This window comes from Elephas maximus, chromosome 20 (genome assembly GCF_024166365.1).
Source record: "Elephas maximus indicus isolate mEleMax1 chromosome 20, mEleMax1 primary haplotype, whole genome shotgun sequence".
NCBI lineage: Eukaryota > Metazoa > Chordata > Mammalia > Proboscidea > Elephantidae > Elephas > Elephas maximus.
Genome location: NC_064838.1, coordinates 129366 through 153824, shown reverse-complemented (window position 1 = coordinate 153824; position 24459 = coordinate 129366). Strand labels below are relative to the sequence as shown.

Sequence of the window (24459 nt, the reverse complement as noted above, 5' to 3'; positions counted from 1 at the left end):
CCAATCAAGTTGTCCGGGGAGTTTCCTGCATCCAATAGATAAGTGTGTGTGTATATACAAGTGTGCATATATATGTGTATAAAGTTCTCTTGCTTTGGATCCTGCATCCTTCTCATCACCATCTTACCTCTGATTCTTGGGACTTGAGCCAGCAGCCTGTTGTATCACCTGCCGATCTCAGGGTTCTGCAGCCCGTGAGCCAGCAGCCGAATGCCTTACTGTCTGATCTTGGGTTCATTAGCTCGTGTGGCTACGTGAACCTGGAGAAAGCCTCCAGCATTACACCTAATCCACGGACTTGGGACTTTCCAGCCTCTACAACAGCATGAGCCGTTTCCTTGCGATAAATCTCTCCATACATGTACGCTTCACTAGTTTTGCTTCTCTAAAGAACCCAGCCTAAGACACCTTAAAATCTTCAAATTTTCTAATCACCTGGCTGTAAAAAGCAGAGTGAAAACTCAATTTAAAATATACTTAAGCAATAACCACTTTGCGGATAATTGCACTACTTTGCTACATAATTTATTTAGCTCTTTACCTTTCGATGCTATCCTCTTGCAAAGTTATTTCCATGAATGTCTTTAGTTTTTTCTGAACAATGGCTCCAACCTCCTTCACTTTTGAACTCTTATGTTTGCCTATTGGAAAATTATATTAAAAGACAGAGAAAAGATTTTAATGAAAAACAAACATACTTTCCATACATTTGGATACAATTTCTATAAAGCTGAGCTTCCTTATACTTCCCTTTTGAGTTAACCTATCTATTGATCTGTGGAGTAATAATCAGCTCCTTCACAGCGATGTTGTGAAAATCAAATGAACATATATGAAAATACCTAATTGGCTGTCAAGTACAGTTCAAGTGTACATTATTATATCAAGTTATTAAGAGAATCTTTCTGTTTATGCCATCACAGACTTAACGCTCATGTATGCCTCTATCAGAAAACGACAACTACTACTTCAGAGTCATTCAATTGTTTGGGAAATATTTATTAAGTACCTATTAAGTCCTAGGTACTCATTTGCATCCCAACTACCATGTTCACATCTTTATCCTTTTTCACTCATTCTTTAGATATAAACTCAGTGGTCATGCTCTTAGGAAAAGTTTTTCCTGATGCCCTATCTAGGTCACTCTAGTTAAAAAATGTTATCAGAAATCTGCAGACATGCTACGTTATCAGGATTATGGAAAGAGCTTGTTTCTGTAAGAGTACCATCATCTGTATTACCTTAGAAAGTATTTGCCAACATCAGCAAAACTGAGCAAAATATATACAAACTTAAAGGTAGTCAACCTGCAAGATGTTACTGTATCTTTCACCAAGGTGAACGTTTTTAGGTACCTCCAACTGTTTTTCCAGTACTATTTCAACTGGCTGTGATATGCAGAATAGCCAAGGTTAAGGCTTAAAAGAAACAGTAGTTAGATTAAATATTACCACCAAAACATGTCATCATTAGCAAAAATAAAATCAAGATTTTAGAACACAGGTATGACAGATCAATAGAAATTCAATGCACCAGCAGAGAATGGAGATACTTATACAGATCCAGTGAGGAAAGAAGAAAGAAAGGAAACGCATTCCAGAAAAGCTAGCGGTATGGAAACAAGTACAGAATTAGTCAAGTAAGGGAAGCACAGGTAGAATGCACTATGTTCAAAGAACATGAAGAAGCACGGTTTGTGAAAGGAATTTTACGAAGCTTGGCATGACTGGCGAGTCAAACAGGGAAGCAGTCAAACATAAGGAGTTGAGTTTCCAAACGCTCCATGATAGTTTTGTTTGAGGTGTTGTTGTGTACCACTGAGTGGATTCCAACTCACAGCAACTCTACAGGACACAGCAGATCTGCCCCATATGGTTTCCTAAGTTGTAACCTTTAATGGAGCAGACTGCCAGGTTTTTCCTCCCACGGAGCCACTGGGTGGATTCGAAATGCCAACATTTTGGTTAGTGGCTAAGCAGTTAACTGTTGTACCACACCAGGGCTCCTTGTGTGAGGTATACCTAACAATATCTCAGATTATATGAGAGAAAAGTTTACCAACCTTTATTAATAACCAAAATAATATGCATAACAGCTGTCAGACATACAATGCCTTCAATATCATCAGAGGTAACACAGGCCTTTAGTTCATCTAAAAATGACCTGTAAAAAATTAACAAATACCTGAAATTAATGAATAGTATATGCCTTAATACTTTATAGAAAGATAAATAATAGCCAAGGTTCAGCAACATGAGATGTTGATTAAACTCTTTCCATACTTTTCACTATAAATGTGCCTAATCATATAGGTAAGATATTAAAATTAGCTGATGTTACTAGAAAGAGAGCAGGAATGTACTGGTAAGTAAATAACCAAACCTTTACACCCCACAATACACACAAAAAAGGATTTAATATATTGCTGAAAGATAATTTTCATAGTTACCAAAGATGATGCTTTTAAAAATTTTAATTGAACACATTTGCTATTAAACTTTCAAAAGTGGTTAGATAGCCACAAAACTATTCAATTTATAATCAGTCAGTCCTGTATGGCCACAAAAAAAAAAAGCTACAATTTTAGTCAAGTGGTATATGGTTCAAGAAATGAATAAACAGTTCTGTGTTGAATGATTATACTGGTGTTTAACCTAGTTACGTGTTTTGAGGGTATACATAATAAGTATTTTACTGCACATCAACATTTTAAATGTTTCCCTCTAACTGAATGCTATAGGATGATAAACACTAATCAGAGAGTATTCAGATGAATATATTTTATAGAAAATTAGAATTTCTCTTTGTATAATTTTAACGTAAACAGATTGGTGATGAACTGAGAAAAAATTCCATGAAATATTTTTCCCACAGAATTGAACCTTTAAAAAATATTAAGAGTAAAAAGAATAAATAAAGCAAAGTTGCTGAGAGGGTTTAGAGCCAAAATAAGTCTTGGGACAGTAAAAGTGAAAACTACCTGACCACATTCGAAGTTTTTATTATTATTCCTATTAAACATCTTGAAAATGGTGGAAGGTCTGCAAGACACTCTGGTGGGGTAAGCTCTTCGATATCAGAGGCCTAAAAAGAAGTTTCAAATCAATTATTTGCAATCAGAGACTGGGTCAATTACTCAGTTTACACTGCTTTGGGTTTTCTTCAACACTTGAGAAAGGTCTTCTAGAAACTTAAAACAATGCTCTTTATTAACTGTTCAAATGGTCACAATAATTATGAATAATTTATTATTATATTGTGATTTTACACTAAGCAAATTTAACAGGGTTTCTTAATCAAGGCATTAGTAACATTATGGGCTGGGTACTTCTTTGTTATTGGAGCTATCCCGTGCATTGCAGGATGTTCAGCAGAATCCTTGGTCTCTACCTACTAGATGCCAGTCATGCCCCCCGAGCTATTACAACCAAAAATGTCGCCAGACACTGTCAAATGTGCGGTGGTGAGAAAAATAGCCCCCGGTTCCTACTGCTGGTCTAGATTCAAAGGATGTACTACTTGGATCTATACTCTTTATTACAGACCTTACAAAATTATATAGGTTGTTCATTATTTATGAATGAACTTCACATACAAATGTCTCCTGGAAAGGTCTAAATCCAGAATTCCTGTTCTAGGAGGAGGATTATATCTTGTTTTCTAATTCATAATACCTGAGGAGTATGTGCATCCCACTCTCTCATATCTCCACCATCTTTTGCCTAATTCTTGGTTATTTTAGGTAAACCAATCACATAGCCATGACTAGACAATACTTCTAATAAGCCTTTTATTATATTTCTAGGGTTCATAACACAAATCTGAATAATCAAGTCAACTGTCATATTATATGTGAAACTAAACTAAAAAACAAAACAAGCAGTTGCTGCTAAGTCGACTCTGACTCGTGGTGACCCCATGGTGCTCCACAGGGTTTTCGTGGCTAATTTTTGGGAAGCAGATCACCAAGCCCTTCTTTCAAGGCAACTCTGGGTGGGCGCGAACTTCTACCCTCTCAGCTGGCAGCTGAGTGTGCTCACGGTACCACCAAGGGGCTCCGTATGTGAACTACGATTCCCTTAACGGTACCACCGAGAGGCTCCGTATGTGGACTACGGGATTCCCAAACACATGAAACTAAAATCGACAGAACTCAAAGAAAAACAGACAAATCCACAACCACAGTGCGAAACATCTATTGACAGAGCAAATAACAAAAAATCGTCAGAGGATAGAACAGAAGTTGGCAAACTTTTTCTGTAAAGTCAAAGAGCAAATATTTAAATAAAATAGTAAATATTTTATGCTTTGTAAGCAATACAGTCTCTGAAACAACTATTCAACCCTGTTGTGGCACAAAAGCAGCCACAGACAGAACACAGATGAATGAGCGTGGTCGTGTGCCAACAAACTTTATAAAAACATACGGCTGGTCCCTAATATCGGCGATCTGAAAAACGCTACCGATCACCGTGACCTTGCAGACATTTACACAACTCCACCCACGAACGGCAGGATGCACATTCTTTGCGAGTGAAACTTTCACCACGGAGGACCATACGCCAGGCCAAAAAAGAAGGAACAATAAATTTAAAGGATTGGCATTAAATTAGAAAAAAATAACGAGTTAACCAGAACATTCTCCACAATTAAGAAATTACACGACATACTTCTAAATAACCCATGGGTCAAAAAGAAGTCATAAGGCAAATTTGATCATAGTTTAAACTGAATGATAGTGAAAACATGTCATGTCAAAATATGTAGGGTGCAGCTAAAGAAGACCACAGGGGCAAATGTGTACATTTAAATGCCTATACTAAAAAGAAGACAAAAATTGTTAATAGTTTATGCCCTCACTTTAGGGAGACAGAAATAGAAATGAAAATTAAATCCCAAATAAGAAAAGAGGAAATAATAAAAATAGCACAAATCAATGAAATACAAAACAGGCAAAAAATAGAGAAAATTAAAGTCAAAAATTGGTTCTTAAAAAAAGATGAAATTGATAAAACCATAATGAAAAATAATCAAGAAGAAGAGTAAATACAAATGACCAAGTTCAGAAATGAAAAGGCAACATCACTATCTTACAGGCATCATAAGGAAATAAAGAGACAATATGAACAACTTTATGCCAACAAATTTGTTAACATAAATGAAATGGACAAATTTCTTGAAAAATACTATGTACCAAAACTGACACAGGATGAACTAGAAACCTGAAGAGCTCTATTATTTGTTAAAGAAATTGATTTTATACTTTTAAAATTTCCCAGATCTAATAACTGGTGAAATCCGTCAGCCATTTTAACTACTTTTATGTGTATAGTTCATTGACAACTGCATTCACCGTGTCATGCAACCATCACCACTATTTGTTTCTAAAAGGTTTTCAGTACCCTGAACAAAAACTCAACACCCCTTAAACCCCCCCCTCCAAGTCCGTTAACTCAATAAACTTTTGTCTCTATGCATGTGCTTATTCTATATATTTCACACAAGTAGGATCATACATGATTTGGCTTTCGTGTGACTTATCTCACTGAGCATAATCCTTTAAAGTTTCATCCATGTCGTCACATGTATCACTATTTCATTTTTCTTTATACCTGAATAACATTCCACCGTATGAGAGACCACATTCTGTTTATCCATTTATCTGCTGATGGACACTTGGGTTGCTTCTACCTTTTGGGTATTGTAAATGATGCTGTAAGGGACACTGCTGTACAATTATCTGCTTGAGTCTCTGCTTTCACGGCTTTGGGGTATATACCTAGGAGTGAAACTGCTAGGTGCTGTCAGCTTTTCAACGAAGAAATAATACCAAAGTTAAACAACACTTTCAGAAAATTTTATCAAGTTCTATTTTATGATATCAGCATAACCTTGACACCAATACCAGACAATGAAATTATAAGAAAAGATTACAGAGAAATCATCCTCATAAACATAGAACCATAAATCTTTTAAAAATTTTGACATATCAAAATAGCAATTAATAAAAAGGTAATAAATATGTCATGACCAAGTGGGATTTATCTCAGGAGTGCAAAGTTGGTTTAACAAATGAAAATCAATCAGCGTAATTCACTGCATTAATGGATTAAAGTAGAAAAATCACACGATCATTTTAACACCTAAAGAAACAGCATTTTGGCAAAATTAAATATTCACACACACACACACACAAAACTCATTTAACAAGAGAAGTAAGCATCTTCAACCTGATAAAATGAATCTACAAAAAAACCCTTAATGTATACCACACTTGATGGTGAAATACTGGATACTCTTCTAAATGGGAAGGTCAGCAGTTTGAACCCAAGCTGCTCCTTGGAAACCCTATGGGGCAGTTCTTCTCTGTCCTATAAAGTCACTATGATGCAGGATCAATTCAAAAGCAACAGGTTTGGTTTTTTTTTTTTTTTGGTAAATGGGGAACAAGGCAAATTTGTCTACTTGCCCCACTTCTATTAAACCTTTCACTGGAGGCTCTAGTCAGTGAAATAAAGCAAGAAAAATGAATAAAGGGCATACAGATTGGAAAAGCAGAACTAAAACTGTCTTTCTTCTCAGAAGACCTGATTGTGTATGAAGAAAATTCTAAGAAATCTATATGAAACTACTAGAATTCATAAGTGAATTTAGCAATGTTGCAGGATATAAAGTCAATATACAAAAATCAACTGTTTTTCTATGTCATAATGGTGAAAACCTGAAAATTAAAAATTTAAAAGTATCATTTATAATGGCATCTAAAAACAAAATATTCAGGGATAAATTTAACTAACAATCTCTAAGAGGTCTATACTGAAAACCATAAAACATTGCTGAGAGAAATTAATAAAGGCTTAAATAAATGGAAAGGTATACTATTTTTACTTATTAGTAAACTCAGTAGAATTTCCAGGGGGCTTTTTGCAGAAATTAACAAACTGATTCTAAAAGTTATATGCAAGTGGCCAAAAGAGTTAAAACATCTTTGGAAAAACAAAAACAGAGCAAAGTTAAGTTACACTACCTGATTTCAAGGCTCACTTTAAAGCTACAATAATCAGGACAACGAGGTTTGGTAAAAAACTGGATAAACAGATCAATGGAACTGAACAGACCCAAGAAATTAACCCCCACATACACAGTCAAAGGATACTCAACAAGGAAGTCAAAGCAATTCAATAGGGGAAAGGACATTTAACTTTAAAACTTACAGAAGAAAATACAAGAGAATATCTTCATGACACTGGGACAGGTAAACTTTTTTTAGAGAAGGCACAAAGTATTAACCATAAAAGAAAAAATGATTAATTCATCTTCATGAAAATAAAAGCCTTCTACCCATCAAAAAAAAAAAAAAAAAACCTTTAAATGAGTAGTACTGAACTATAACTGAGAGAAAATATTGCCACACATGTTATCTGACAAAGGACTTGTATGCATAATTCATAAGGAATTCCTATAACTCAATAGTAAAAAGGCAATAACACAATTAAAAAAGGGTAAAATACTTGACTGGGCAACGTTTCGTTCTGTTGTACGCAGGGTTGCTGTAAGTTGGAACCGACTTTACGGCAGTTAACAACAACAAAATACTTGAACAGATACAAAAGAAGTACCTGAACAGTCGATACGCACATAAGATGTTAAATATTATTATTCAACAGGGACATACAAAATAAAACCACAGTGAGATGCTACTACTACACACCCACTTGAATGACAAAAAATTAAGATGACTAAAAACAACAAACGTTACCAAAGATAAGGAGCATATGGAACTCTCACATGATTAATAAAGTGTAAGACAGTAAAATCACTTTAAAAACTGGTGATTTCTTTAAAAATTACATATACATGTATCCTTATGCTACAACATGGGTGAACCCTGAAAACATCACGCTGAGTGAAGTAAGTCAACCACAAAAAGAACAAATATTGTATGATCTCACTCATTGAAATATCTAGAATAGGCAAATGTAGAGACCAAAGTCTATTAGTGGTTATCAGGGTGGGAGGAAGGAGGAAAGAGGGAGTCATCCTTTAGGAAGTCATGTGTTTCTGTTTGTGGTGATGGGAAACTGGGCAAAAGATACTGATTACGGTTACATCACACGATTAATATAATTGATGTCACTGAGTGATACGCATGGAAAATGTGAAACTGACAAATGTGTGATACGCATATTTGCAACAATAAAAAATCATATATACATGTATCCTATGATCCAACAATACTACTACTTGGTATTTACCCAAGAGAAATGAAATCACATGTCCACATAAAGGACTATTTGTGAATATCATAGGAGCTTTATTCATACCAGCTAAAACCTAAAAAACAGCCAGGTACCCCTCAAAGGAAAATGTATAAACACATCATATATATATAAATAAAAATTCAATGGAATATTACTAAGCAATAAGAGGAAAGAACTATTTATACATACTGAAACATGAATGACTTAATACCATTAAGTTGAATTAAAGAAGCTAGACACAAAGAGTACTAAGAATACTGCATGATTCTATTTATACGAAGTTTTAGAATAAGCAAAATTAATCTATAGTGATATAAAGTAAAACAGTGTGGTTTTCTTTGGGTAGAGCGCAGGTGTAAGAAATTGACTGGAAGGATCAAAAGGGAATTTTCTGGGGTGATGGAAATCTTCTGTATCTTGATAAGATATGGGTTAAATGAATATCTGCATTTGTCAAGGTAAATAAACCACTGATGTTACTAGGTGCCGTCAAGTTGGTTTTGACTCATAGCCATCCTAAGTACCACAGAACGAAACACTGCCCGGTCCTGCGCCATCCTTACAATCGTTGTTATGCTTGAGCCCATTGTTGCAGCCATTGTGTCAATCCACCTTGTTAAGGGTCTTCCTCTTTTCTGCTGACCCTGTACTTTTCCAAGCAAGATGCCCTTCTCCAGGGACAGAGCCCTCCTGACAGTCTGCCATCCTTGTTTCTAATGAGCATTCTGGTTGTACTTCTTCCCAGACAGATTTGTTCGTTCTTTTGGTAGTCCATGGTATATTCAATATTCTTCACCAACACCACAATTCAAAGACGTCAGTTCTTCAGTCTTCCTTATTCATCATTCAACTTTCACATGCATATGAAGCTACTGAAAATACCATGGCTGGGGTCAGGCGCACCTCTGCCATCAAGGTAACATCTCTGCTCTTCAAAACTGTAAAGAGGTCTTTCGCAGCAGATTTGCCCAATGCAATGCGTCTTTTGATTTCTTGACTGCTGCTTCCACGGCTGTTGATTGTGGATACAAGTAAAATGAAATCCTCAAAAACTTCAATCTTTTCTCCGTTTATCATGATGTTGCTCATTGGTTCAGTTGCGAGGATTTTTGTTTTCTTTACATTGAAGTGCAATCCATACTGAAGGCTGTGGTCTTTGATCTTTATCAGCAAATGCTTCAAGTCCTCTTCACTTTCAGCAAGCAAGGTTGTGTCATCTGCATAACACAGGTTGTTAATGAGTTAATGAGTTTTTCTCCAATTCTGATGCCTTGTTCTTCTTTACATAGTCCAGGTTCTCGGATTATTTGCTCAGCATGCAGATTGAATAGGTATGGTGAAAGGATACAACCCTGACGCACACCCTATAACCTTCCTGACTTTAAACCACTCAGTATCCCCTTGTTCTGTCTGAACAACTGCCTCTTGATCTATGTATAGGTTCCTCATTAGCACAATTAAGTGTTCTGGAATTCCCATTTTTCTCAGTGTTATCCATAATTTGTTATGATCCATGCATTCAAATTCCTTTGTGTAGTCAATAAAACACAGATAAACATCCTTCTGGTATTCTGTGCTTTCAGCCAGGATCCATCTGACATCAGCAATGATATCCCTGGTTCCACGTCCTCTTGTAAATCCAGCCTGAATTTCTGGCAGTTTCCTGTCAATACACTGCTTTAGCAAAATTTTGCTTGCGTGGGATATTAATGATATTGTTCTATAATTTCCTCGCTCGGTTCGATCACCTTTCTTGGGAATAGGCATAAATATGGATCTCTTCCAGTCAGTTGGCCAGGAAGCTGTCTTCCATATTTCTTGGCATAGACAAGTGAGTACCTCCAGTGCTGCATCCATTTGCTGAAACATCTCAATTGATATTCTGTCACTTCCTGGAGTCTTGTTTTTCGCTAATGCCTTCAGAGCAGCTTGGACTTCTTCCTTCAGTACCACTGGTTCCTGATCATATGCTACCTCTTTAAATGGTTGAACATCGACTAATTCTTTGTGGTATAATGACTCTGTGTATTCCTTCCAACTTCTTTTGATGCTTCTTGTGTCGTTTAATACTTTCCCCCACAGAATCCTCCACTATTGCAACATGAGGCTTGAATTTTTTCTTCAGTTCTTTCAGCTTAGGAAATGCCAACCATGTTCTTCCCTTTTGGTTTTCCATCTCCAACACTTTGCACATATCATTATAATACTTTGTCTTCTCAAGCCGCCCTTTGAAATCTTCTATTCAGTTCTTTTACTTCATCATTTCTTCCTTTTGCTTTAGCTGCTCAACATTCAAGAGCAAGTTTCAGAGTCTCCTCTGACATCCATCTTGGTCTTTTCTTTCTTTCCTGTCTTTTCAATGACCTCCTGCTTTCTTCATGTACGATGTCCTTGATGTCATTCCACAACTTGTCTAGTCTTTGGTCATTAGTGTTCAACACGTCAAATCTATTCTTGAGATTGTCTCTAAACTCAGGTGGGATATATTCAAGTTGTATTTTGGCTCTCGTGGACTTGCCTGAATAAACCATATGGCACTTAAAATCTGTGCATTTCACTGGATGTAAATTATACAGGGATCAGTCCCTGGAGAAGGACATCATGCTTGGCAGAGTACAGGGTCAGCGGAAAAAAGGAAGACCCTCAACGAGGTGGATTGACACAGTGGCTGCAACAATGTGCTCAAGCATAACAACGATTGTAAGGATGGTGCAGGACCGGGCAGTGTTTCGTTCTGCTGTGCATAGGGTCACTATGAGTCGGAACCGACTCGACGGCACCTAACAACAACAACAAATTATACCTTAAATATTTTTTAAAGTGAGAAAAAAGGTAGTAGTTGTATTTATTATGTACATGAGTGAGATTACTAGATTTCAACATTATGAGGTCCTGGGTTTTCATCATGGAGTATTATTACCTTTGTCAGTGAGACTGTATTTCCCTATTTCATTATGCTCATTACTGTAGGTGATACATCATTAAAACAATCTAAAGTGTTGCTTTTAGGACACATATAACAGGCATTATTCATAAAAATGTAGATTACTACTACTCAGTAATTAATAACTCCATCACTTTTTTGCATAAATTTCAATGAAATAGTGAGCAACTCTTATTCAGTAGTAGGCTAAGGCAAACTATAGAGAACCATGATTGCTAGGCTTAGGGCTCTATGCTCAGTTAAAAAGATTATTTCCACTTTGTGACAAGAAAAGCGTACTCTGAAGTTATGAGAGAAGTAACGACAGCCACATGAAAGAGTCTGATGAGAGCATATTCCTCTTGTAGAGGAGCTGATCTTAACTAGACTAGAAATAATTATTAATATGAGGTTAACTGGAAGAAACAATTTGGTATAAACATATCAAATTAACAGTAAAAATAAAACCAAACCCACTGCCATCAAGTCAATTCTGACTCATAGCGACCCTATAGGACAGAGTAGAACTACCCCAAAGAGTTTTCAAGGAGTGCCTGGTGGAATCAAACTGCCGACCTTTTGGTTAGTAGCTGTAGCACTTAACTACTACGCCACCAGGGTTTCCAAATTAACACTAGTATTAAATTTTTATTCTCAGTTAGAAGGAAACTAATTTTCATATCATATGTACGACAGCCTATGTAAGTGCTCAATAAGCATGTCTCCATGAACAGCTGCCTCCTTTGACACGAGACTAGACTGAGACTCCAGACTTCCTAGAGCCATGAAGGTTGGAAAAACACCTGAAACTACTGCCCTAAGATAATCTTTAAATCTTAAACCAAAAAAAAAAAAAAACCATTGCTGTTGAGTTGATTCCGACTCATAGCAGCCCTATAGGACAGAGTACAATTGTCCCATAGAGTTTCCAAGGAGCGCCTGGTGGATTTCAACTGCTGACCTTTTGATTAGCAGCCGTAGCACTTAACCACTACGCCATCAGGGTTTCCCTTAAACCAAAAAAATATCCCCTAAAATCTTCTTAAAGCCGAACAATAGCTTAACCAGTGAATAATGTCTACCTTGAGAATTATGTTCTTTTAAGATCTATATCAGATCAAATTGATTAACAGCACGTCAAAAGATTAGATGGGAACCATCTGGGGGCAGTGAACTTACGTTAATGGAAGAGGAACAACTCAGAAGAGGAGGATGAGAACGGTTGCAGAGCTTGAAGAGTGTAATCAGTGTCACTAAATAAACAGTACATGTAGAAACTGCTGAATTGGTATATGTTTTGCTGTGTATATTCTCAACAACAAAATAAATAAAACTAAAAAAAAAGTTAACTGAAGGCATAAATCAGTCTCAGAAGAAATAAAACGGGGATGCTCCTTAGAAACAAGGATGGTGAAACCTGGTCTGGCTTACTTTGGACATGTGTCATGGATTGAACTGTGTCCCCCCAAAAATATGTATCAACTTGGTTAGGCCATGATTCCCAGTATTGTGTGGTTGTCCTCCACTTTGTGATTGTAATTTTATGTTGAGAGGATTAGGGTGGGATTGTAACACCACCCTTACTCAGGTCACCTCCCTGATTCAAGGTAAAGGGAGTTTCTATGGGGTGTGGCCTATACCACCTTTTATCTCGCAAGAGATACAAGAAAAGGGAAGCAACCAGAGAGTCGGGGACCTCATACCACCATGAAAGCAGCACCACAGGCAGAGTGCGTCCTTTGGACATGGGTTCCCCGCACCTGAGAAGCTCCTCGACCAGGGGAAGATTAAGGACGAAGACTTTCCTCCAGAGTCGATGGAGAGAGAAAGCCTTCCCCTGGAGCCAGCAAACTGAATTTGGACTTGTAACCTACTAAACTGTGAGGGAATAAATTTCTCTTCGTTAAAGCCATCCACTTGTGGTATTTGTTATGGCAGCACTAGATGACTAAGACAGTCTGTCATCAGGAAAGACCAATTGCTAGAAAAGGACATCTTGTTTGGCAAAGGAGACAGTCAGTGAAAACAAGGGAAACCCCCAAAAGATGGACTGAGAGAATAGCCACAACAATGGGCTCAAACATATGAAAGATCACGGAGATGGTGCAGGACCAGGCAAAGTTTTGTTCTGTTGTACATAAGGTCACCACGAGTCAGAGACTACTCAGTGGCAATTAACAACACTAACACTTCATTAAAAATTAACCAAAGGCATAAATGACAGCAGACAGACTCTCAAATCTTGTCAAGAATGTTTTTGTTGGTGTTTGCTGTCAGGGCATACAATATTAATAGCGTCGCAATTTTAAATATCACAAAGAAGCTGAGACTTGGAAATACTTAGTTTGCTGGGTGTTCCTCACCCATTCATGTAACACTTCAGGATCTTTACCTGTTCTTTTGTGACATCTTTAGCATCACTTTGTATTCTGAGAGTTTTCAATTATCCTTAAACAGTTTTAAGGTATAAGCTATGAATTTGATTTTTACCTTGATTTAGAGAGAAAAATATTTCCATTTATAAGCAAAAGCTAAACTACAGCTCAACATTAATGATTTTAATATCTCTGAGCAAATGGGGATACATACCTACTCTAAATATATTTATCTAGAGCTTTAAAAATTGATTCTAAAAACCATTTCATAAAGTCAAAAGTTACTGCCATAAGGTGAAATAAATTCTAAATCTGGAAAGTCCATTCATAAAGCTTCATATGTAGCATTTGTACAGGACTACTTAACACCAACACTAATACTGGAGTTAAACACGGTATCTCAGAGATGTCAGTTATAAAAGAACTGACCTTAGGAAAAGGTTCTGAAATTTATCTAAATAGTTATCTTGGTGTATTTATTAGTGTTATACCTCTCAACTTTTGCTGAAATTCAATACCATAAAATACAAAGAACAATTCTGCACTTACTATAAAGCAGTTTTTGAAGACATGATTCATCATGTTCTTCATGTCAATAGTTTAAGGAGCCAAGCAACAAATTATTTCAGAATGTACCACCATAAAAGTGTTACTCTTTCCTCAAAAACTGGTGTACATAGTCCCATTAAATACTGAAAATATGTAACTTTTCACCTTAACTACAAACAAATTAGTGTTCAATTGACAGTAAATGAAAATCGCTGTATTACCCCAGGTATTTTATATATTCTTTCCTCATAAATGATTTTTTATTCATTACAGTTATTTTATATGTGAGCAAATCTAAGTTACTTTTGGAAGTAGGTATTTAAGACGATAAATAACAGTATACCACCAGACTACTTTTTGACATGTAAGAATTTTAAAATGTAAACTATCCTTTATTAAAGAACATTAAATAAACTGAGTATTACGTGATATTATGGAATTACTGTTAATTTTGTTAGAAGCAATAAACAGTATTGAGGTTTGCAGGAAAAATGCCTTTAGTTTTTAGAAAAGCATACTGAAGTATTTATAGGTGAAATGTTACGATGTCTCTAATTGCATCAAAATACTTGGTCAAAAAAAGAAAAAAATAGGGCTAAATGTTAATAACTCAAGTTTAGGTGAAAGACAAAAGGTGTTCATAGTGTTCTCTCTATTGTATACTAGAAAATGTTCATAATAAAAAGTTTTATATAAAAAAAGCATTTAAATTGTATCAGTAAAAATGAACATGTTTCCAAATCTAAAATATGAATGTATAAAATGCTAAACAGGTTGGAGCAAGTGGGCATTTTTACTTTATTACTATTGACACCAAAAGGTAGCCAATACTCGCTTCCCCATAAGAAATCATCACGGATCTAATGCATTTGCATTGTATAAACCAGGGATCAGCAAATTGTTTTTTCTAAAGGGCCAGATAGTAAATATTTTAGGCTTTGCAGGTCCTATTGTCTATGTTGCAACCATTCAAGTCTGCTGTTAGAGCACTAAGTCAGCCATATGTAATAAATAAATGGGTGTGGCTGTGTCCCAATTAAACTTTATATATAATAACAAGTGGCAGGCCAGATTTGGCCTGCAGACCTTAAACTGCCTTGGTCTAAACCATTCATTTATTTACAGTTGTTAGCTATATAGCTTATAGGAGTAAATAAACACTAATCTTTATATTATGTATTGACCAATTTAAATCTGTACAATATCGCAAAAAGAAATGTTCACAATGTAAGGACCAGTTTGGTTTTAGTCATAAGTGATGACGGCCTTAATATATTTTACACAATGGTCGTAAGACTGTAAAATAGAAATCAGCTATCAAACTTTGACGTACCCATTAACATGTTGCCGTGGAGTCAATTTCGACTCATAGCAGCCGTATAGGACAGAGTAGAAGTGCCCCCAGAGGGTTTCTAAGAAGCTGCTGATGGATTTGAACTGCTGACATTTTGGGTTAGCAGCCAAGTGTTTAACCACCCACTGCCATCGAGTCGATTCCAACTCATAGCAGCCCTACAGGACAGAGTAGAACTGCCCTGTAGGGTTTCCAAGGAGTGCCTGGTGGATTCAAACTGCCCACCCTTTTGGTTAGCAAGTGTAGCTCTTAACCATTATACCACCAGGGTTTCCACTCCACCACCAAAAAAAAAAAAAAACCACCAGGGCCCCTAAAATACAAACTAGTTATTAAACTTTGAGGTACGGTTGCTAGAAAAAAATACCACTTCGAAAATTGTTTCACTCAACTTTGAGTTCTTTGGAAATATTTTGAAAAACTTAAAAATGTCCTAGTAGGATACAGAATGTTGTATAGTCAAAAAGAGGAAAGAACTACACAGTAATTTCACAATCAATATATTTACCTTTCGCAGTTTGTGACTTATCTCCACCACCGGTGCAGCAATCAGAGTAGAAAGCACTCCCCGGTGAACGGGCATATTCATGTGCCAAGACTGAATGGTGGTTATAAACTCATGCAGAGGTGTCTGGACAGAATAAAGTAGCTACAACAAAACAGATTAGTCATTTTGGTGGCGCTGTAAGTCATGGTTAAAAAAATAAACAAACTTTAAGAATGAGGATCCCTAACCCCTCTCAGGGTTCAAGCATTTATTAATCTCATTTGCCTATTACCAGTGCCCACTGCTTTCCTTTCTGCTGTGGAATTCAAGCTGATTCAAATCTCAGGAGCACCACGGCTAGAAGAAGAAAGAAATGACTAAAGCCCGCTGACTGGTAATTATCAGTACAAATATTCTTTCCCCCAAAACAAAATACCCCCCCCAAAAAAACTCCTCAAAAAAATAGAATTAAAAAAAAAAAAAAAAGAAAGAAAGAAGGAAAAACAAACATGAAGAAACATCAATTACATTAAAAAAAGACAGCAACTGTGAAGCAACGTGTCCTGAATAAAGACACACAGTCAACGGTGGCTCAAATTACATTATAAAGACAGACGATAGACTCTTGAAACAAACAAAAGCAAAACCATTTCAAATTAACTCAAATATGAGCTAGGCTATGGAAAATATGGCCACTAATCTTCAATCACCTCTATCAGTAAAGAATACAATAAAGTTGAAAGTCTTCAATATTTCAAAAACTTCCATTTAAGCATTTTAAAAAATCCTCATTAAAAAAGAATAGCTCATTCATATGTTTAAACAACTACTTTAAAAAGATAATGGCTATGATGACAATATGGTTTTGTTCAGGAATTTACATGACACTGAGGAGTATAAGCATATCTGGCAAACAGGTCAATATTTTTATATGAACTAGTTACTCAATAAGGGAACCCTGGTGGCAGAGCGGTTAAGTGCTAACCAAAAGGTCGGCAGTTCAAATCTACCAAGTGCTCCTTAGAAACTCTATGGGGCAGTTCTACTCTGTCCCATAGGGTTGCTGTGAGTTGGAATCAACTTGATGTTAACGGGTTTTTTGGTTTAGTTACTCAGTAAGTTCAAGTTACTTAATAATAAATTCACATTAGCTTTCAATCAGCAAAGGCAAACCATTGGAGTCCTTTCATGCTCTGCGACTATCACTTCCAATTAGCAGAAGGTTAATTAACATTTTATCTGTGGAAAGTCTTTGTTAAACTGAAGCCTGTTGTTGTCGCTGTGTGGATTCCAACTCACAGTGACCCTATAGGACAGAGCAGAAGTGCTCCATAGGGTTTCCTAGGCTGTAATCTTCACAGGAGCAGACTGTCAGGTCTTTTCTCCCACGGAGCTGCTTGTGGGTTCAAACTGCCAACCTTTTGGTTAGCAGCCAAGTGCTTTAACTATTGTGCTACCAGAGCTTCCAAACTGAAGCCTACACACTACAAATAGGCAAAATTAGCACCCTCAGAAGTATATTTTATTTGGAAAATTCTGTAAAATAATAAAATAATACTCATTAGCCTATTAGTAGATGTACTCTCTCACTTCTGGCTTGTTAAGCTGTACTAGTAAAAAACTGATTGGAAACTGACAAAGATATGCACCTCCTTGGTCCTCAGGGCAGGTGGGTAGTCTAGAACAGCTAGACCTGTTGGTCTTCCTTTGCCTCCAACCACAAGTAAAATATTACCATTTCTCTAAGCATGTCATGTTATGAAAAAGATTGGAAAGCACTACCTGAAATGATACCATAAAGGAATTATTTCTTATACCATAACTGCATTTCATAAAACAGCCTAACATCATAAGCGAAAGCTAACTTAAACTCTAAGCAGACTTTACTTCAGTACAATTTAGGCTACAGAATTGAATCATTATTTCCATCAAATGAGTAATTTTCATTTAATTATATTGCATAAAGCAGTAAATACCCGCAGGCCTTCTTCTGGTTGCCTTTTGAAGCCCCGTGCAATACATTCCAACATATTCTGAAATACTTTCTGGACGGTGTCAAAAAGTGTTACAACTTCTTCATTTGAATCTGGTTTCTGAACTAGGGAACTTCCACTTATCTCTTTCAGAATGCCAAGAAGTAAGGAAACATAAAAAAATCCCTTCACTGGAAAGAAAATTCAAAGTATCAGTTATCTTGTCATGCAATTAGTTGAAATTATCATGCATTTTTCACTAACACTTGTGTATGACAGTAGTTTAAAAGAATATGGTATTACTGATAAGCCAATACCAAGAAAAAAAAAAAACCCAGGTTGATCAGATTCATTTAAATGCTATAAAAATAAACAAAACTTTTACTCCGCTTAAGTATTAGCCCAATACGTTCAATAACACTAATAGTGTATTTGACTCAGTCACTAAACTAAGAACTACGTCCACTTGCATATGTAAAGAGACAGCAAATTAACGGTGTGACTCCTTCAACACATGAATTAAAGAACATGTCCTATTTTCTCATATAAGTCAAACTGACAACCAGATGTATTATTACAAAATGACAGAAGTGGCCTCAGATTCGTCACAACATAATTTGAGAGCCTCCCAGGCTAACTTTGTTAAATTTCCAATACTCTGTAGTAGTTTATTGGTTATCTTTCTTTTCTGAATCTTCTCCATTACTGTTACATCATTTTTGTGAAGTTTATTACTGAATTAAAGCCAAATCATAGAATTCATCCTTGAGATCTTAAATTTTTTTACTTCCAACCAACCTTGTTTGTAAATTAAGCTATAAAAAGTAATACAAATAAAAACACATTATCAAAAAACACAGTTTTTTATGAATAAAGCCCAGTGATCTTGCTCTCCACTGAGCTTCTTTGGCATTTAATACGCATTCTTGTACCTCTCGTTGGACACTTCATTTTGCTCAGGCGTTAATTAAGCAGTAGGCATGTGTATACAGATTGCCTCCCCATCTACACAGTATACTCTTCCTGTGTGGGAACCACGTTGTATGATTCTCTTTTTACCTTCTACTGTTGTATAGGTTCGCTATGAGTCGGAATCAACTCAACGGCAATGGGTTTTTTTGGCTGTTGTTGTTAGGTACCATTGAGTCAGTTCCGACTCACAGCAAACCTATGCACAACAGAACAAAGCACTGCCCGGTCCTGTGCCATCCTAATAATCGTTGGTATGGTTAAGCTTATTCTTGCAGCCACTGTGTCAAACCACCTCGTTGACGGTCTTCCTCTTTTCTGCTGACTGTACTTTGCCAAGCACGATGTCCTTCTCCAGGGACTGATCCCTCCTAATAACATGTCCAAAGTATGTAAGATGCAGTCTCGCCATCCTTGCTTCTAAAGAGCATTCTGGTTGTGCTCCTCCCAAGATAGATTTGTTCGTTCTTTTGGCAGTCCATGGTATATTCAACATTCTTCACCAACACCGCAATTCAAAGGCGTCAATTCTTCTTTGGTCTTCCTTATTCACTGTCCAGCTTTCACATGTATACGATGTGACTGAAAATACCAGGGCTTGCATCAGGTGTACCTTAGTCTTCAAGGTGACATCTTTTCAACACTTCTACGATACTTTTCAACACTTCTACTATACATCAGAAAAAAATTTATAATATGAAAAAGCAAATCTGTAAGCAAGAAAAAATGCTCCTCATTAAGAGAATGTTTTCCCAAAAGCTCACTGGCTGACATTCTTTTCTGTCTCTTTGCCCATGTCCTGGAGATGTGCCTGCATCAATCATTGACAATGGCACCAGGATACATTAGACCTGCCTGGGTTAGAAGAAGCAACTTTATAAGCAAGGAGATAAACTCTAAAATTGCACCAAGAAGATCTCTTTTGAGCTGGCAGCTCCTATTTACTCATTCTTCTTTGAAGAAGTGTTTATTGAGTGTCACCATGTGCCAATGGTGGCATGCTTAATTCCCTTCCCAACCTCTAAGGGATGGATAATCAGACTCCACATTTTCTGGCCAAAAAAGTTATATAACTAATTTGATGAGTTTATCTGTCTCGCTCATTTGAATGTAGCAAATCTGACAGCAATATTGGAATAAATCTAGGTAACAAATAGGTGATTATAATCATATGATTTTATATAGGAAACGGAGATAGTAGGCGAAGTACTTTGGTTTCTAAGACAGTTTACGAGGTACAGTAAGCTCTGTTTGAGACAAAAATAAGAAACTAACTCAAAACCCAAATTTACCTCCTAAAATAAGTAAAATAAATTGTTACACTCCAGTTGATTTTACCCCTAAAAGGTCTGTGGCTCTACCAGCATCATAAAAATTGGTAAAATCATTAAAAAAGAGGACTTTCCAAGGGGATTACTCTCTCTATTTAAAAGAAGACGTAGGCATAAATTCTTCACATACGTAGGTCATATGAAAAACTGCCAATGAATGGAATAGGAGATAACTGAATGCTGACCTATTTAAAGAGGAAGTACTAACAAGTCAGAGAAAGATGATGCCCTGAAGATCAAAGAACCCTGACAAACAAGAGGGTCTGCAAAGGGGAAAGTGTTGATCTGGGAGAACCACACAGGTAACTAGTATCTAATACCTACCAACAAAACTCTGAAAAGTTAAACACTTCAGTTGTGCCTTAGAACCAAATATACATAGACACTACTTAAGTAAAATAAGATAAATTGAATTTTTAAAATGTCAGACTTCACAACAATGTAAAATAGAAGACACTGATTGTGAAAGTTTCACAAAGTTGTCAGTCTAACACTTACCTCTTTGAAGTGAATTACTTCAAAAGCAATTGGTATATATGGGCATAATTATCAGTATAATGCAGAAAGAGAATTGGTTTATGACAAAATCCTATATGAACTCTTATATCTGCTTATTAGAAATATAAAATCCTTTTTAATTGCACTGGTATGGTTTAAAGATTTTCTTTTTGTGTGTGCTTTAAGTGAAAGTTTACAAATGAAGTCAGTCTCTCATACAAAAACTTATATACACGTTGCTAAAATAAGGAAAAAAAATTTTTTTCTTATGTACTCCTAGTTGCTCTCCCCCTAATGAGACAGCACACTCCTCTTCTCCACCATGTATTCCCCCTGTCTATTCAGCCAGCTCCTGTCCCCCTCTGCCTTCTCCTCTCACCTCCAGACAGGAGGAGCCCACAGTCTCAAGCGTCTGCTTAAGCCAAGAAACTCAGTCCTCACCAGTATCATTTTCTGTCTTATGGTCCAGTCCAATCCCTGTCTGAAGAGTTGGCTTTGGGAATGGTTCCAGTCTTGGGCTAACAGAAGGTCCGGGGACCATGATCTCCGGGGTCCCTCCAGTCTCAGACAGACCGGTAAGTCTGGCCTTTTTACAATAATTTGAGGTCTGCATTCCACTGTTCTCCTGCTCTACAGGGATTCTCTGTGATGTTCCCTGTCACGGCAGTCAAGGGCTGTAGCTGGGCACCATCTAGCTCTTCTGGTCTCAGGCTGATGTAGTCTCTGGTTTATGTGGCTCTATTCTGTCTATTGGGCTCATAATTACCTTGTGTCTTTGGTGTTCTTCATTCTCCTCTGCTCCAGGTGGGTTGAGACAAACTGATGCGTCTTAGATGGTCACTTGCTAGTGTTTAAGATCCCTGACGCCACTCTCCAAAGTGGGATAGATAATGTTTTCTTAATATATTTTGTTATGCCAATTGACCTAGATGTATCTTGAAACCATGGTCCCCAGACCCCCGCCCCTGCTATGCTGGCCTTTGAAATGTTTGGTTGTATTCAGGAAACTTCTTTGCTTTTGGTTTAGTCCAGTTGTGCCGACCTCTCCTGTACTGTGTGTTGTCTTTCTCTTCACTTAAAATAGTTCTTATCTACAATCTAATCAGTGAATAGCCCTCTCCCTCTCTCCCCACCCTGTAACCATCAAAGAATATTTTCTACTTTGTTTCAACTATTTCTTGAGTTCTTATAATCGTGGTCTCATACAGCATTTGTCCTTTTGCAGCTGACTAATTTCACTCAGTGTGCCTTCCAGATTCCTCCATGTTATGAAATGTTTCACAGATTCATCATTGTTCTTTATCGTTGCGTAGTATTCCACTGTGTGACTATGACAATAAATTTGCCCGTTCATCTGTTAATGGGCACCTTGGTTGCTTCCATCTTTTTGCTATTGTAAAGTGCTGAAGTGAAAATGGGTGTGCATGTATCTGTTCACGTAAAGACTCTCATTTCTCTAGGATATATTCCGAGAAGTGGGATTGCTGGATCATATGGTAGTTTTTTTTCTAGCTTTTTTAAGGAAATGCTAAATTGATTTCCAAAGTGGCTGTACCATTTTACATTCCCACCAGCAATGTTTAAGTGTTCCAGTCTCTGCACAACTTCTCCAACATTTATTATTCGCTGCTTTTTGGATTAATGCCAGCCTTGTCGGTGTGAGATGGTATCTCACTGAAGTTTTGATTTGCATTTCTCTAACGGCTAATGATCGAGAGCATTTCCTCATGTATCTGTTAGCTGCCTGAATGTCTTCTTTGGTGAAGTGCCTGTTCATATGCTTTGCCCATTTTTTAAATTGGGTTATTTGTCTTTTTGTGGTATCACGTAGATTTTAGAGATCAAACGTTGGTTGGAATTGTCATAGCTAAAAACTTTATCCCAGTCTATAGGTAATCTTTTTACTCTTTTGGTGAAGTCTTTGGATGAGCATAAGTGTTTGATTTTTATGAGCTCCCAGTTATCAAGTTTCTTTTCTGGGGTTTGTACATTGTTAGTAGTTTTGTATACTGTTTATACCATGTATTTGGGCTCCTACTGTTGTCCCTATTTTTTCTTCCAAGATCTCTATCGTTTTAGATTTTATATTTAGATATTTGATCCGTTTTGAGTTAGTTTTTGTGCATGGTGTGAGGAATGGGTCTTGTTACATTTTTTTGCAGATGGATATCCACTTATGCCAGCACTATTTGTTAAAGAGACAGTCTTTTCCACATTAACAGACTTTGGGCCTTTCTCAAATATCAGCTGCTGATATGAAGATGGATTTATGTCTGCATTCTCAATTCTTCTCCATTAGTCTATGTATCTGTTGTTGTACCAGTAACAGGCTGTTTTCACTACTGTGGCAGTATGGTATGTTCTAAAACCAGGTAGTGTGAGGCCTCCCACTTTGTTCTTCTTTTTCTGTAATGTTTTACTTATTCGGGGCTTCTTGCCCCTCCATATGAAGTGAGTGATTTGTGTCTCCATTTCATTAAAAAATGTCACAAATTTGGATCAGAAATGCATTGTATCTATAGATCCATTTGGGCAGAATAGACATGTTTACAATGTTGAGTCTTCCTATCTTTGAGCAAGGTATGTTTTTCCACTTATGTAGGTCTCTTTTGGTTTCTTGCAGTAGTATCTTGTAGTTTTCTTTGTATAGGTCTTTTACCTCTCTGGTAAGATTACTAAGTATTTTATCTTCTGGGGGCTATTGTAAATGGTATTGATTTGGTGATTTCCTCTTTGAAGTTCTCTTTGTTGGTGTAGAGGGGTCCAACTGATTTTTGTATGTTTATCTTGTATCCTGATGCTCTGCTGAACTCTTCTATTAGTTTCAGTAGTTTTCTTGAGAATTCTTTAGTGTTTTCTGTGTGTAAGATCATGTCATCTGCAAGCAGAGATATGTTTAATTCTTCCTTACCAATTTGGATGCCCTTTATTTCTTTATCTACCCTAATTTCTCTGGCTAGGACCTCCAGCACAATGTTGAGTAAGAGTGGTGATAAAGGACATCCTTGTCTGGTTCCCATTCTCAAGGGGAAATGCTTTCAGACTCTCTCCATTTAGGATGATGTTGGCTGTTGGGTTTGTATAAATGCCATTTATTATGTTTCCCTTGCATTCCTATTTTGCTGAGAGTGTTTTTGGGTGTTGGACTTTGTCAGATGCCTTTTCTGCATCAATTGATAAGATCATGGGGTTCCTGTCTTTTGTTTTACTTATATGATGGATTACATTAATTGTTTTTCTAATGATGAACCACCTCTCCATACCTGGCATGAATCCCACTTGGTCATGGTGAATTATTTATTTTTTTTATATATTGTTGAATTCCACTGGCTAGAATTTTGATGAGGATTTTTGCATCTAAGTTCATGACGGATATAGGTCTGTAATTTTCCTTTTGTTGGAGTCTTTACCTGGTTGTGGTATCAGGGATACGCTGGCTTCGTAGAATGAGTTGGGCAGTATTCCATCCTTTTCTATGCTCTCAAACACCTTTAGTAGTAATGGTGTTAATGCCTCTCTTTAAGTTTGGCAGAATTCTCCAGTGAAGCTGTCAGATGCAGGGCTTTTTTTTTTTTTTTTGATGGGAGTTTTTAAATTACCTTTTCAACGTCTTCTTTTGTTATGGGTTTATTTAGTTGTTCTACCTCTGTCTTAGTTTAGATAGGTAGTGTGTTTCTAGAAATTCACCCAGTTCTTCTATGTTTCTAAATTTGTTAGAGTACAAATTTTCATAATAATG

The 24459-nt window shown here is 36.7% G+C and overlaps 1 protein-coding gene across 2 annotated transcripts in view; it reads right to left on the bottom strand.

The window, feature by feature from the left end:
- NCAPG2 (non-SMC condensin II complex subunit G2) overlaps positions 1 to 24459 on the bottom strand; it is a 120882-nt gene that overhangs the window by 14038 nt on the left and 82385 nt on the right. For both annotated transcript variants that reach the window (XM_049861878.1, XM_049861879.1), the window contains exons 23-27: positions 17926 to 18113; positions 15971 to 16111; positions 2981 to 3084; positions 2063 to 2163; positions 542 to 641 (exon numbers count right to left, since the gene is read on the bottom strand). In XM_049861878.1, coding sequence (XP_049717835.1) covers positions 542 to 641; positions 2063 to 2163; positions 2981 to 3084; positions 15971 to 16111; positions 17926 to 18113 — 634 coding nt within the window. The remainder of the gene's footprint in view (positions 1 to 541; positions 642 to 2062; positions 2164 to 2980; positions 3085 to 15970; positions 16112 to 17925; positions 18114 to 24459) is intronic.